Genomic DNA, 13,943 nt, shown 5'->3' with positions numbered 1-13,943 from the left:
GAATTCGATTACGTGTATAAAATTAGAGGAATTACTTTAGATTCTAGGACACGTCAAGAAATTACCTTTGAGCATTATTATGATTTAGTACAGGAAAAATTGAAAGTAAAACATTGTTGAATCCACATAAGATTAATCGTAAACCTGGATTTACTATAGTTACAAGACCTGAAACTAAGACGCATAGAGTAGTAAACAATAAGAGACGACGGTTAAATCCCCACAGTAAAACAGACTATAGAACACTACCCTATGGATACCAAAGTTAAAGTTTTGCTCAGTTATTATCCATGCATGTATGTGAATTTTGATGTAAAACCGATGAAAATATAATTTTACACATGTGAAAAAATGAAAATGTTTGTGATAATGATACCTGTTGATTCAACTTAATAGTATTTTGTATAAAATACAGTATAAAATTACATGGACATTTTCATGTATTAAAATAATGTGTATTGTATTATTTGTTATTATTCCCCAACTGTACAACAATATTATATGTATATAAATATCTTGAATATCAAATGTATGTACCTTAAATTGTACTCATAATGGTAAATGACAAACACATATTGTATAATATTAATTACTTATATATATATGTAATAAATGTATATTATTCAAGATAAGACTCATTGTTTGAATAACTACATATGCAATTCCTTTTTTACTTTCTAACAATATAATTTTAATAAAAAATGCAGTTTGTAAAATATTGTTTTATTTATTTCAACCTCACAATACTCAATCATTTATATTATTTTTTCAAACAATTTATTCTTAGTCTATATACAAATCGAAATGATTCTTCATTTTTAAAAAATATATTTATGCAAGAGGTCAACATCGCACAAAATAATTGTGGATTTACGTAAAGATCATACAAAATACGATAATTTCTACCAAACAATTACAAAGAAGAATAATTAATATTTCTTACAAATCAATTTCATATATAAATATAAGAGAGTACGAAGCGGTTAAACTAAGCAGTTTTAACCTTGGAAATGGTGCTCAAATAAGAAAGTTTACCTCGCGGTACATCCGGAAAAGGGTAACTAATCATTATCCGTACAATATTACCAGTGCAATAGGATACATAATGTGTACTCGCCGACTTTAATGACAGTCCAACAATGAAATTACATACGCGAAATGTTACGTTATATACAAGTAATGAGAGTGTATATCTTCAAGGTTACATACATACATAAAAAATGACAGTAATGAAACTGTTAGTACGAAAACTAAATATTTTCAATGTTACATACGCGAAGTAATGAGACTACAGTCCGGTACAGCATAATTACATATCAGTAATTGTTCCTAAAGTACCGGTAAAAAAAACTGTAATAATTCAAGTTCAATTGAACCTTTGTACTTCAATTTATTACTTCAATGAGAGTACTTAGAGTAATTACAATATTCATTACTTCAACGACAGTATGTACCAAAAGTGTAAGTACTTTCAAGGTCAAAAATGGACTATGGATGGGTATAACTCTACTGTAATCATCTTTTTCTGTTTCATTTATTTTTGGAAGCCTCAAGTTGTTACATAATTTCATGTTTTTTTAAGTGATAACCATCAAGCAAACATTGAAACATCAGATTATATAAAAGGTATATAGAAGTATATTTATATAATGAAATATAAGTCATTCGTGACAGAAACGCTATTTATGAGCTTGTGAGGCTAAATGTCTAAAAAAAAAAAAAAGGAAAACAGAAAAATAAAAAAAGAAAGAAAAAGAAAACATTTTTTTTTTAATTTTCATATAAGCAAATTTTTGAGTTAAACGTCCCACGATTGTGTCGTTTTTTTCTTTTTCAAGCATGGAGACATTGTAGAACGCAGTAGGTACGCTTTCACGTCTTTCTGCGTCGAGACATAGGATGTGACGACGTCATAAGTCGAAACAAAGGAATTTTTAGGTCTTTTTTTTTTTTTTTTTTTTTTTTTGGCGGGCTTACTTTTGCATCTAGAAGACTGAAATTTTGAACAAACATTCAGAGCACTCGAGAGCATTGTACACGTTGAGTTTTCAATCCAACGTTTTTTCTTTCTCCTCAACAATTTTTTAGGTGGATATATAGGCCTAGCCTTTCCGAAATGACTAATTCAAATTTAGCACACCCTTGCTTTTTTTTTTAAATAGCTGATTTTGAGATTTATACGTTAACACAGGGGGGTCCAAAGGGACTCAAAATTTGAAAAAGATATCAGAAAAAGTTTCAATTTCTCTCAAAATTTCCCATCTCAGGGAAATGATAGGGAAATATGAATGGTGCAGTTTGATAGGCTGTTCTATTCTGAAGCGAACGAGGTACAAACCATGAGACTAGGATAAATAGGGATGATGCTGTAGCTGTGTGACTGAGGGTCTATAATTTACCTTAAAAAAAAAAAGAATTTAAAAAGGTTAAAGTAAGTGAATGATGATGGAAGAATTGGTGGAATGAGAAAGAGGGAGTACCCCGAGAAAAACCCACGGATACGATGTTGTCCACCACAAATTTACTTAGCTAAGGATCGAACGAGGGACCCGACGCACCAGAGGTAAACGCTGTACCACTGAACCACCGTGCCCCCCCAAGGAAACAAATGAAAAAGAGGTCTTTACTATCTTAAATACCATTAATTAAGTAATTGATAAGAAGATTGATAATCAGTGGTAGATCTAGAAGTTAAAAACTATGGGGGGGGGGGGGGCAGAACCCAGAGTGTGAGAGTTTTTCATGTGTGTACTGTAACCATTTATTGGGCAGTGTTGCGTCAAGCAACATCGCATTCAGTTGCGTTATCCGCACGAATTATAACTTTAGTGATCATTTAATTGGCATTATTGCTTTCATACAATATTCATATACATATATTCATATGCATGATTTGCCGGTCTCTTCTTTAGATACTTCTAATCTTCGTCAACAGGGGACAGTCAAATTTAGTATTGGAGAAGCTTTATGTCCTACGTTCCGCGAAAGTTCTTTTTTTTTTAAATTTTTTTTATTTGTGGTTTCTTGCTCTGTAGGAAAATATTTCAACGAAACTTGGTAATTACTGAGAGCATCCTTATGATAGTATTTTACCATACTAGGGCAATGCTGCTTAGTAGCTATACATAGGACCTATTTTATGGTAACGTTGCTTTGAAATAAACACCCTGTATTTTGTAACCAAAATACAGAAATACTTTTAAAAATTACGAAATTATGATCGGGGAGACATGGTTCAACCATAAAAGCAAACTAAATATTTTAATGGTAATGCTATCAATGGTTGCCCATTAAAGGGATAAACTTTCAAAAATATGTAAATAATAGCTTAAACTATTTTTGTGGCTAAAAAATTGCGGGGGGTTAGGCACCCTCGGCCCCGCGCTAGATCCGCCACTGTAACGATAAGTGCAGTATGTACTTACCATATAGATTTGCTTTAAAGAATCGATGAAGGACATTTACCGCCCCCCTCCCCCGACATTAGAGACACTTCTTAGTCAATATTTGTATTGTTAACAGTACTTTGGTAAACTTCAAAAGGCTCCCCAAGTACCGCTATGACTGACAGAATATACTATATAGTATGTGAGTAGTAATAAAAATAATAAACATAACCTTGTGATGACTTATGTAAATCTAACAAGAACATATATAATAAGATTTTTTTTCGGAAGATAAATTTCTCTATCAACATCACTTTCATTTGCAACAAGATGCTTCTTCTCCTTGACCTCGTAATGTGGGCGGTGACGTCACATGCCAATAACCTCTTTTCTAGTTGAAAATGTCCTCAACTTAATAGTTATAACACGTGACTCATAAATTTTATAATTACATTCACTAACCACAAGCGTTACATTGGAAGTGTTGTTTATTAACTTTTAAAAACTCCAACATACACATGCATATGACTGCTGTTTCTCTTTTCTTCTTTTTCTATTTAAATATATAGGGTTTGTTATTTTCAAGCTATGTTTTATAGATATACTGGATTTTTGTTTATATTTTTTTAAAAAAATCCAGTAGGGCTTGATGGTAAAATACAGGGTGTATCAAAATTAGAGGCCATAAACTAACTGTTGAACTGGAGACATCCTGTTGAACTGGAAGCGTTGGTTTTTCATTTAATGTTGGACGCAATATGGAGATCAAACGGCTGGTCCTATTTTTGAAAAAAATCCACGACTTTAGATTCAAAACCACTTATTTCTAACAACTTCCATCCATTTTTAATTTTTTTTTCGTATTTTTACTTCTAAGGGAGTTGGCACCCGGAGTTTAGATGCACCCTGTATTTGTTATTAAACATGTTATCTTTTGTTTGTGCCTGTTCAGTGGTTCATAACTTCTATTTAACCAACCGGCAAGAAGCTGACGTTATGAATTTTGTTTCGTGCGTGTACGTGTGTATGCTTTTTGTTGTTGTTGTTGTTTAAATGTTCGTTCGTAAATACGTATTTCTTTCTTTTATTCTAAATAAAGTATTTTAAGTAGAAATTTGGGATAACTTTATCTTGCTTTAGGTTTAACAAAATATGGCAACCTACTTGGAAATTGGACTAAAACTTTAGAGACCACCTGTAAACACTTCGCACTGCAACTATCAGAAGTATACAATAATGTAGACAAGGCTACCCAAGCAGAACAGAAATTGTTGTACAGTCTGTATGGTCTCTGAGTGACTGAATACAGACCTAAAAAGTGAAGGAATGTATGGCTGTTCAGGGAGCAGATTGGTTAGTGTAATTGTTAACATATTGGCATGATAAGCTGTACACTCAACTTCGAATCCAGGTCCAGTCGCACAATATTCACTCTTTGATTATCATTAGATTTGCACCGATAGAGGAATTGGTATAATATAAAATCCCTATTTAGCCCAGTCACCATGGTTTTAATATTAATATTTTTAAGGATTAGATCGAATTAATAGGATCTTCATTATCCTATATGAAGAAAACTCGATCCAAAATACTAGTTAGGACCTATTTTCTGAAACCAATTAATCTCATTAATCGAGGTATTACTGTACATTTGTTTGATTCAAACTCCATATGGATTCTTATTTATGAATATTCCCTAAAGTACAGTATATTTAGAGTGACTGAAGTAATTACTTACCTAATTTGGACACCAGCTGCATAACAACGCTGTCACCCGCTACAGCCCATCTCACCTCGAACGCCAACTCATCCCACAGGACCTCGCAGTTCAATTTCGACTGAAATAAACAATAATAAAAAAAAGGTATGTAATTCATACTACAAACAATTCAGTTAGGTTTAAATATATTTTTCATCTAAAAATAAAGAGAAGAAGTTTTGTTTTTATGCCGTGATATTTTCTCAATTGCTATGGAAACTAGGGATGCGCACGAGACGAGTCGAGACAGGATTATCCTGACAAAATTCGAGTCGAGACACGGCTCTTCCAACAGAAAAAATATATTTTTCGAGTCGAGACATCAGTTTTACAGCACATTTTCGAGTCGAGACAACCATAAATCTTGTCTCGTGCGCATCCCTAATGGAAACCGAAAACAACAGTTGATTTTTTACCATTTCCGGTTTGAATAAAGAATTAAAAGAGAGAAGATGGAGACTAATACTTAGAACGCGAAATCGATTCTTAAAAAATCGCTTCACGCTATCTATTACTATTTCCTCTTCTTAAGGTTAGTTTAAAGGGACAAGTTTTGCCGGTAGCTGTCACTACAGTCTTCGTTATCTCTCTCATGTATTTTTTACCTTTCACGAAAATTTGCGATTTCTCTTACAAATTTCAACCTAGAGATTTCAAATTTTTAGAGAAGGAACTTCATAACCCATCGAAGGCAACAATTCGTGCCGATTTTTTTTATTTAGAATTTTCTTCATGGTTCAAATGGCTTGTGTGTTGAAAGGGATATTCAAACCTTTAACAATATAACTGTTTCAACAATGAAGAAAATTCTAAATAAGAAATCGGCACGTATTGTTGCTTTCGATAGGTTATGAAGTTCCTTCTCCAAAAATTTGACGTCTGTACGTTAAAATTTGTAAGAGAAATTGTCAATTTTCGTGAAAGGTAAAAAATACATGAGAGAGATACGAAGACTGTAGTGACATCTATTGACAAAACTTGTCCCTTTACACCAACCTTAATGACCCTAGGAGCAAGAAATCTTTCAGCCAGTTGGCGCGTGCTTGGCTTTTTGCTTTCTACGCTTGCACTTGAAACACACACTTCCATACAATCTGCCTTTTGTTGTACTTGTAAGCGATGTTTTACACCCTTCACAGAGTGTCACAGCATCACCGGCCGTTCATTGGCTATTGACTTGTCGCCAGCATAAAACGCTTGCGTCAAGCTTGAATGGAATACTGAAAGCAAGGTTGCCCTCGTGTGACTTCACTACTGGAATCCAGCTTGCGGTATGCTTGCACGCTTTCCAATCAAGCTGGATGCAAGCTTACTTCAAGCTTACAGCAAGTGTTTTGCAAGTTGTCTCTGCTACTAGGGGATTAACGTTAAAACCGGAAATGGTTTATTTCCACCTCTTTTGATTTGAATATAACCTCTATCAACGAACTCTATTCGTAACTTTTGCGTCTGTACACCCTGGCCAAAATTGATGGTGATGCATCAAGTAGTTCTTCAAATTTAAAGTCTATTGGATGAACGGACACATCGACAGACAGGGTAAATATAAAAGATGTCCCATAAAAAAACGCAACTTTTCAAATACCCGCCATTTCAGTTCTAGTAAGTTGGCAGCACTGAGCATTGCACGATTTTCATCTATTGTGTTTGTGGTTGGTAAAGCCTGTGACAAACACCTTCGCATTTCAGCTAAACGAATAAAACTCAAGCTCTGACGCGACGTTGCCGAGTGCTAAGGGGTGTGGTTATGGCTAAGCAGACGAACTACAGCGCGATCAGGTGGCAGAGGATAGACACGGATGTGTACAAAATAAACATGGCAATACCGCTGGCCTCTCATTTGTTAGCAGCATTTAAAGGGAACTTGGAGTGAAGCCTTCAAATGCCAAGATGTTTGTCACGCCATTTAGTTACGGAGCGCCAAATAGCGATCGTCAATCTGTTTTCTGCACAGGTTGGATGGAGAGCTTCACGATGGAATAGTGTGTTGTCATAGCGCTCCTGTAAGTCCACGTCTCACATAGCCTCGCTGTTGAAAGCGACGCTAAAGTAAAATGCAATCAAATCGTAGTTCTATGATTAAACACAGAGAAATGTTTGAGAAGGTGCATTGATAATAATGACGGGTTTGTAGAGGATTTTCATTAAGGTTAATCAGAGATATTGATCAGTTCTAACGCGTTCAGATTTTTCAGTCACCATGCATAATACTGTAATAAATGGATTTCTGCAGAATATCTTAAAAAGAGAACGTAAGTGAAATTCATGCACCTCTCAAATAAACTCAGTCGTACAATGCTTCCCTAGGAATATATAAGACAAAAGTATACCAGGTTATCATAAAATAAGTATCGCTGTTCAGAGAACTCTGGAGACATAACCACTTGACAGAATGCTTCCAAACTTGGTAGGGGTACATTTGGGAACATGTTGAAGAGATTGGTGTAGAAAATAAAATTAGTTCTAATTTTCGCCACCAGGGGGTAATTGTGACAGTGTACAACACCAAGTAAGTGTAGCATGAAAGAAAGACGACACTAGTGATGATAAAGATTAAGAAAGGCTGTAATTACCTCTCCTGTGGGTCTCGTGGCATTGAATACCAACGCTATTAATACCTCGTGGTCAGTTTCAGATTTAGGAGGTAGGGGGCTTTTGAGCTGAAGAGTCCCTTTAAAATTCTTGGGTATCTTACAAAAGCGAAATTAAATGTTAGTCTTTTCTGTGCTCATAAAATGCAAGCTCCCTCCAAAATTCCAGGACAAGATTAGTGTCAAATCTAGCGTCCAGAGCTTATTGTGTTTCTGTTCAGTGTTAAGTACGGTGAGTGTGGTATGGAAGACAAATGATAATATTGATATTCAATGAAAGAAAGATCATAATTATGCTCCCAGTGTGACGCCCGGCATTGATTTGTAGTCCTATTAATAACCCAGTGGTATAGTGATGTGTTATGGGCGATGATGATGATGATGATGTGGCGTTCTGCCCATAGGCAGGTCTTTCACGTGAAGGCCTGGGCAAGGATCACGCGTAGTGACTGGTACCGTATAAGATAATGATGACGTTCTAAGAACGAGACCTAGAGGTTAACATGGGATCCGACTCACGTGTCTTCATCGGAAATCGAACCCGGGACCCCTTGAACACAAGGCAAAGTGTGGGAAGAAAAAAGAAGCAAACATAAGATCACCATCAATTCACTTCGGGCACATAGTGACACTCAAATCCGTATCACTGAAACACATGCAGGCGTGAGTAAGCACCTGGAGAGGTAATTACAGCTTTTCTTATCATTTAGCATCACCAGTGTGTCGCTTTCCTTCCACGCTGCAATTACATGGCGTTGAACAGCGCCACAATTACCTCTTGTGGCGAAAATTGGAACTAATTTTGTTTTCTACACCAATCGCTTCTGCATGTTCCCAAATATGTTCCTACCAAGTTTGGTTGCATTCTGCCAAGTGGTTACGTCTCCAGAGTTCTCTGAACAGTGATACTTATTTTATGATAACCTGGTACATTGGCTAAAAATCCCTTTTTTTTTCGTAACGTTGCAATTAGTTGAATATCTTGAGCCAAACAGTTGTATGCAAACGTTCTGAAGATTTCGAAAGAATGTCTGCTTGATTACGTACATTACCTGTTGTGTACCAATATTCAACGTGGAACATACATATTTTGTTTGTTCAGTACAGAAAAGAAAGAAAGAAAAAAAAAAGAAAAAAGGAATGAAAGGTAACATAATCGATTGTCGCCTTAGCAAGCAGGAAATGGAATGTGTTTGTCATATGTGGTAACATGGCATTTGCCAGGTAGACTTTACCAGGAATAATTTCTACAAGCCTTGAAGGCAGAAGCCAACAAGATGTATTGCTGCTTTATCATTGTTGAAGGTGCATTCTTTCTCCATATGTTCTCACGTCTTGTTTTGTTGTGCAAAAGAGGAACCAAACCAGAAGGAGTAACTGACCTTACTGTAGAAATCGTCGTGTGTCAATGAACGAGAATACTTGAAACCCTTTTATTTGGCGACTTCATTACATAGAGTTACAATACGACAGACTTAAAAAAAAAAAAAAAAAAAAGACTTGTATTGCGAACACTCATTCTTAAGGGTCTTTACTACAGCGAAATTAAACTACCGCTAATTTTAGAGTTTTTCTGTAATATCTTCAAAGCAAATAAAAATATTCGAAAAACAGAAACGTAGTGAACTAGACAATTCGATTTTGCATGTGATACCTTTACCACAATTCACCTAACTGCTTTTGGTATGTCGCTATTTACAGAACCCGCAAAAAATGCTAAATCTATCTACAGTTGCAAATCGAAAGCAGATACTTTAGATGAGTTGTGATAACGGTATCACATGAAAAATCGTATTGTCTAGTTCACTACGTTTCTGCTTTTCGAATATTTTTTATTTGCTTTGAAGATATTACAGAAAAACTCTAAAATTAGCGGTAGTTTAATTTCGCTGTAGTGAAGATCCTTAACACAACACGAGAAGGCAGAGGGAACAGGTATTCTGGAACCCCTCCAAAAACTTCCTAATTTAACATATATTTGTACAGTTTTTCAATAAAACTCTACTTGTTTAACAGGGAAATGATTAATGTAGCATGAAAAATTAAGATTACGCTTCATCTATATGCCTACTCTTTCGCTCTAAATGGAGAAACACAGTGTGCTTGAGTTTTTCCCTATTTCCTCCCACTTTCTTTATCCCACTATTTCATGCATCTCTCACCCTCACCGTCTCCATTAGCCTACACGGCAGAGATGTTCACCCTCGCGAGGGTGGCCCTCTCGAGGGCATCCTCACCCTCAAGTTCCCTCGCCCACAGTGACGCGAGGGCGAGGGAGCGCGAGGGTGAGGACAAGTATTGGCCGCGAGGGCGAGGGTGCGCGAGGGCGAGGACAAGCTTCGATGGCGAGGGTGAGGGTGCGCGAGGGCGAGGACAAGTTTTGGCCGCGAGGGCGAGGGTGCGCGAGGGCGAGGACAAGCTTCGATGGCGAGGGTGAGGGTGCGCGAGGGCGAGGAAAAGCTTCGACGAAGAGGGTGAGGGTGCGCGAGGGCGAGGACAAGTTTTGGCCGCGAGGGCGAGGGTGCGCGAGGGCGAGGACAAGCTTCGATGGCGAGGGTGAGGGTGCGCGAGGGCGAGGAAAAGCTTCGACGAAGAGGGTGAGGGTGCGCGAGGGCGAGGACAAGTTTCGGCAGCGAGGGCGAGGGTGCGCGAGGGCGAGGACAAGCTTCGATGGCGAGGAAAAGCTTCGACGAAGAGGGCGAGGGTGCGCGAGGGCGAGGACAAGTTTCGGCAGTGAGGGCGATGGTGCGCGAGGGCGAGAACAAGCTTCGATGGTGAGGGTGCGCGAGGGCGAGGAAAAGCGAAGGCGCGAGGGCGAAAAATTCAATAACGAACTTTTTAAATGAATTAAATGTAGATACTGTAAATTGATTACTTCAATCCACTTCATCAAAGTCAGTTATTAGTTGATCAATAATTTTAATTGATCTTAAATTAGGATTATCTTATAAATCACTACTGTTAATGGTTTAATTGAATTGTCAATTTTGTAAATAAAATCTCATTCTAAGATAATTACGTTAAGTGTAGATCGCAACTATCTAGGCCAGCCCACAAACTGTTTTTAATTGAAATCCTATCCGTTTTCCAAGTACCCGGTTACAAAACTATTAAGTCAATACTGAAAACTAAAAACGAAAATATTTATTGCAATTAAACGATTAACACGATTGGTATTATTGGACGGGAACACGTTGGCTCAGTGCTACAGCCAATCTCTGGTTTCAGGGGTCACTCGTTCGATCCCAGGCCAAGTGAGTTTGTGGAGAACGATAGCGTATACTTGGGTTTTCTCGGGATTTTCCCGTTTCCTCCCGTTTTCTGATTCCACCTATTCTTTCATCATCATTCACTTGCAATTCCATCAGTCTTCTTTAGCCATCGATGGCATAACCGTTGGATGTTAAACTAAAGATTTATTTATTTTTATTTTATTTTATTTATTTATTTATTATTATTACTTTTTTTTAAGATTGGTATCTTTGAAAGCGTTTTTAATATAGTGTAAGAATATGCAGCGCACAGTCTTGAAAGGGAGACTATTTTGGGCGTCCAATAGGCTTCTTTCTGTGATCTGTTACCCTTCATTATCGACGTTTTTATTATTATTTTTTTCGCTAAGTAGGATATTAAAATAGAATGATTTGGTTCTATATCGCAAGTTTTAAAGCTCCATGACAATTGATATTTAGTCAGCAAAGGATAGGAAAACTTAGAAATAAAGAAACAAAACTACCTGAAGTATTCGGCTACGGTTCATCTAATCATGGGCGTCGTAACGAGGGGCTTGGGTGGTCGCGTTCCTCCCAGATTTTCGTCACACGTATGTAAGCAAACTAAGAAAATAAAAACATATATTCAGGGATGTAATCGAGAGTATACGAAGGTGTATTGCTCAATCTTAGTCATTTGCGCATACTTTCTGCTTCAAGGCGTGTAGTACTATATTCAAAACTAGCATATATAACCTGTGAAATTTGTAAGACTAGCATATACTCTGTGAAAATTTTAAGACTATGGTGTACGCCGTGTGAAATTTTAGGACTTGAGCAGGAAGTTTTTGATAGTCTATTATTGCAACACAGCCCCTGCCCGCTGCAGCACCTAGTTATTCGCCTCTACTTTCTAAACATTTTCTATATTTTACATCCCTGGAGTTGGTGGCCCCGCATCGTGGAGATTGTGGGGACATTATCTAAGCCTTTGGTCAAGTGACCTTACATTTGGACCTGTCAAGTGACCTTACGTTTACATAGATTACTATTGAGATAAGTGGGTAAAACTGCATTCAGGTTTACACCTATAATTTCATGATTCTTAGTGTTCATCCTCCCGAAGGGGAACTTTCGAAGATGTCATCAATTCTAACTCTAGAGAAACGTTCTCACACAACAGAATAAACATAATTTCAAACCGTTCATGATCTATATTTAGAAAAAAATAGCACTCTACTAACATAATTTGCTGTTTTGGAAAATATAAGTTTTACTTATGAATATCTGGGAATCAGTCGATCTGTCTGTATTCTGACGTATTAGAGTTAATGTCCCTTTATAATTCATCACCGATGCCGATGCTAAATGGTACGTGAATCTATAGTTTATGGTAGGATCCGAACCACCATAATGCGTTCAAACTTTAATCAAGGGAATCGAACCTGAGACTTGCTGCAAAGCAGACATGCTTGCTAGACACTATACTAACTTCCTTTGTATATTTCAATATCATTAACTTTCAGTAATCACCGGTAATCGACCTATAACCAGAGTCGAAGTCTAAGAGGGAGTTATTGAAAATGTTTAATTATCCTAATTTTTATGTAAATATTTCACTTTAGAATATTAGCGTTTAAATACTCCTCTCCCCCATACAACCATTACACACGCTAATACTATGTAATAAGCAGTAACGACTACATATTATCAGGTGCAACATTTAATCAATCAACATATAACATATAAAGCTTATAAAATTGTAATTAGTCAGCTGGATTACATCTTATGAAAAAAGTTGAATAATTTCCACCTTATATGTTAGTTGTTTGACATAACGTAAACATGAAGGTAAGCTTAGATCTTTGTTCGAAATTCACATTGAAATGATATTCGCAAAGAATCTTCAGTGAGCTGAATCTCTTTCGTTCCAGGTTGGCTAAAAGACTGCGGTAATCGTAGGACGTAAAAATGAAGATTTTATTCCCCAGTCAGAATTTTTAAACTATCCTATCTCTTCAAGTCAATAATTGTCTGTTTTGCATTACACCACTTTTCAACCACAGAGCAAAATAACTCAGTCACTCTACTCCTGTTTTAATGATGTATGGCAGCGTGTAACAAATTGTTGCGAGGTCCTGGGCAAGAAAAGTTTGTGATCGCCCTTTCAGTTTTTAATTGCTAATTATAATAAAATTTCTGGAAATCAATTAATCTACACATTTAATTATTTGTGCTAAAGAAAATAAAGGTTTGTTCTCTTACTTTCCCGTTCCACCATTTCTTTCATCATCATTCATTTGTAATTTCATCCATCTCCTTTAGCAGTTACATAACTCTGGGGCGCTAAACTAAAGATTTCATCTTTTCTTTCATTACTACAATCTTAAAGTTTGCACGTATTAAAGTTTGCACGACATTATTAATTGTTGAATTGGTGGATTTATAAAAGTCAGTGCTAAATCATTTTAGGCTCGATAATCTTTCCAAGGCCCCTGGAGGCGCTAAGCTCTGAGCGTGCCATTTAGGGAGGAACGGTGGCTCAGCGATAGAGAAATTACCTTTGTTCGAAGGGTCGCATGTTCGATTCCCGTCCAAGTAAGTTCGTGGTGGAGGACATCGTGTTCGTGGGTTTTCTGGGGATTCTCCAGTTTCCTACCACATTCTCATTCAACTATTTCTTTCATCATTCACTTCTGTCTCCTTTAGCATTTATCTTGCATAATCGTGGGATCTTAAACTAAAGATTTCATTTTTCATTTGCCTTTACGTATTTGTAGTGTAAGGAATCCTTGAGACAACGTTTGAAAGATATCATTTCATAATTGTGGGAATTACTGAAAATAAACTTTCCAACAATGATAGCTGCCAAAAATGAACCAAGACCAAAGTGATAAAGTGCACAAATTGGCCCCTAGGTAGTTTCTTAAGACAAAGTTTCATATTTATGGCAATTATTGAAAAAAAAAATAAAAATTTTAACATTGTTAAGGTA

The 13,943-nt window shown here is 36.6% G+C and overlaps 1 protein-coding gene across 1 annotated transcript in view; it reads right to left on the bottom strand.

The window, feature by feature from the left end:
• LOC145667034 (uncharacterized) overlaps nt 1-13,943 on the bottom strand; it is a 238,964-nt gene that overhangs the window by 55,581 nt on the left and 169,440 nt on the right. The window contains exon 7 of the mRNA XM_081734727.1: nt 5,125-5,224. Within this exon, the coding sequence (XP_081590853.1) occupies nt 5,125-5,224 (100 nt within the window). The remainder of the gene's footprint in view (nt 1-5,124; nt 5,225-13,943) is intronic.

Source organism: Thermobia domestica, chromosome 12, assembly GCF_964235325.1.
Source record: "Thermobia domestica chromosome 12, izTheDome1.hap1.1, whole genome shotgun sequence".
Taxonomy (NCBI): Eukaryota; Metazoa; Arthropoda; class Insecta; order Zygentoma; family Lepismatidae; genus Thermobia; species Thermobia domestica.
Note: the sequence above shows the minus strand (reverse complement) of the source record. Positions and strands in the feature narration are given on the sequence as shown.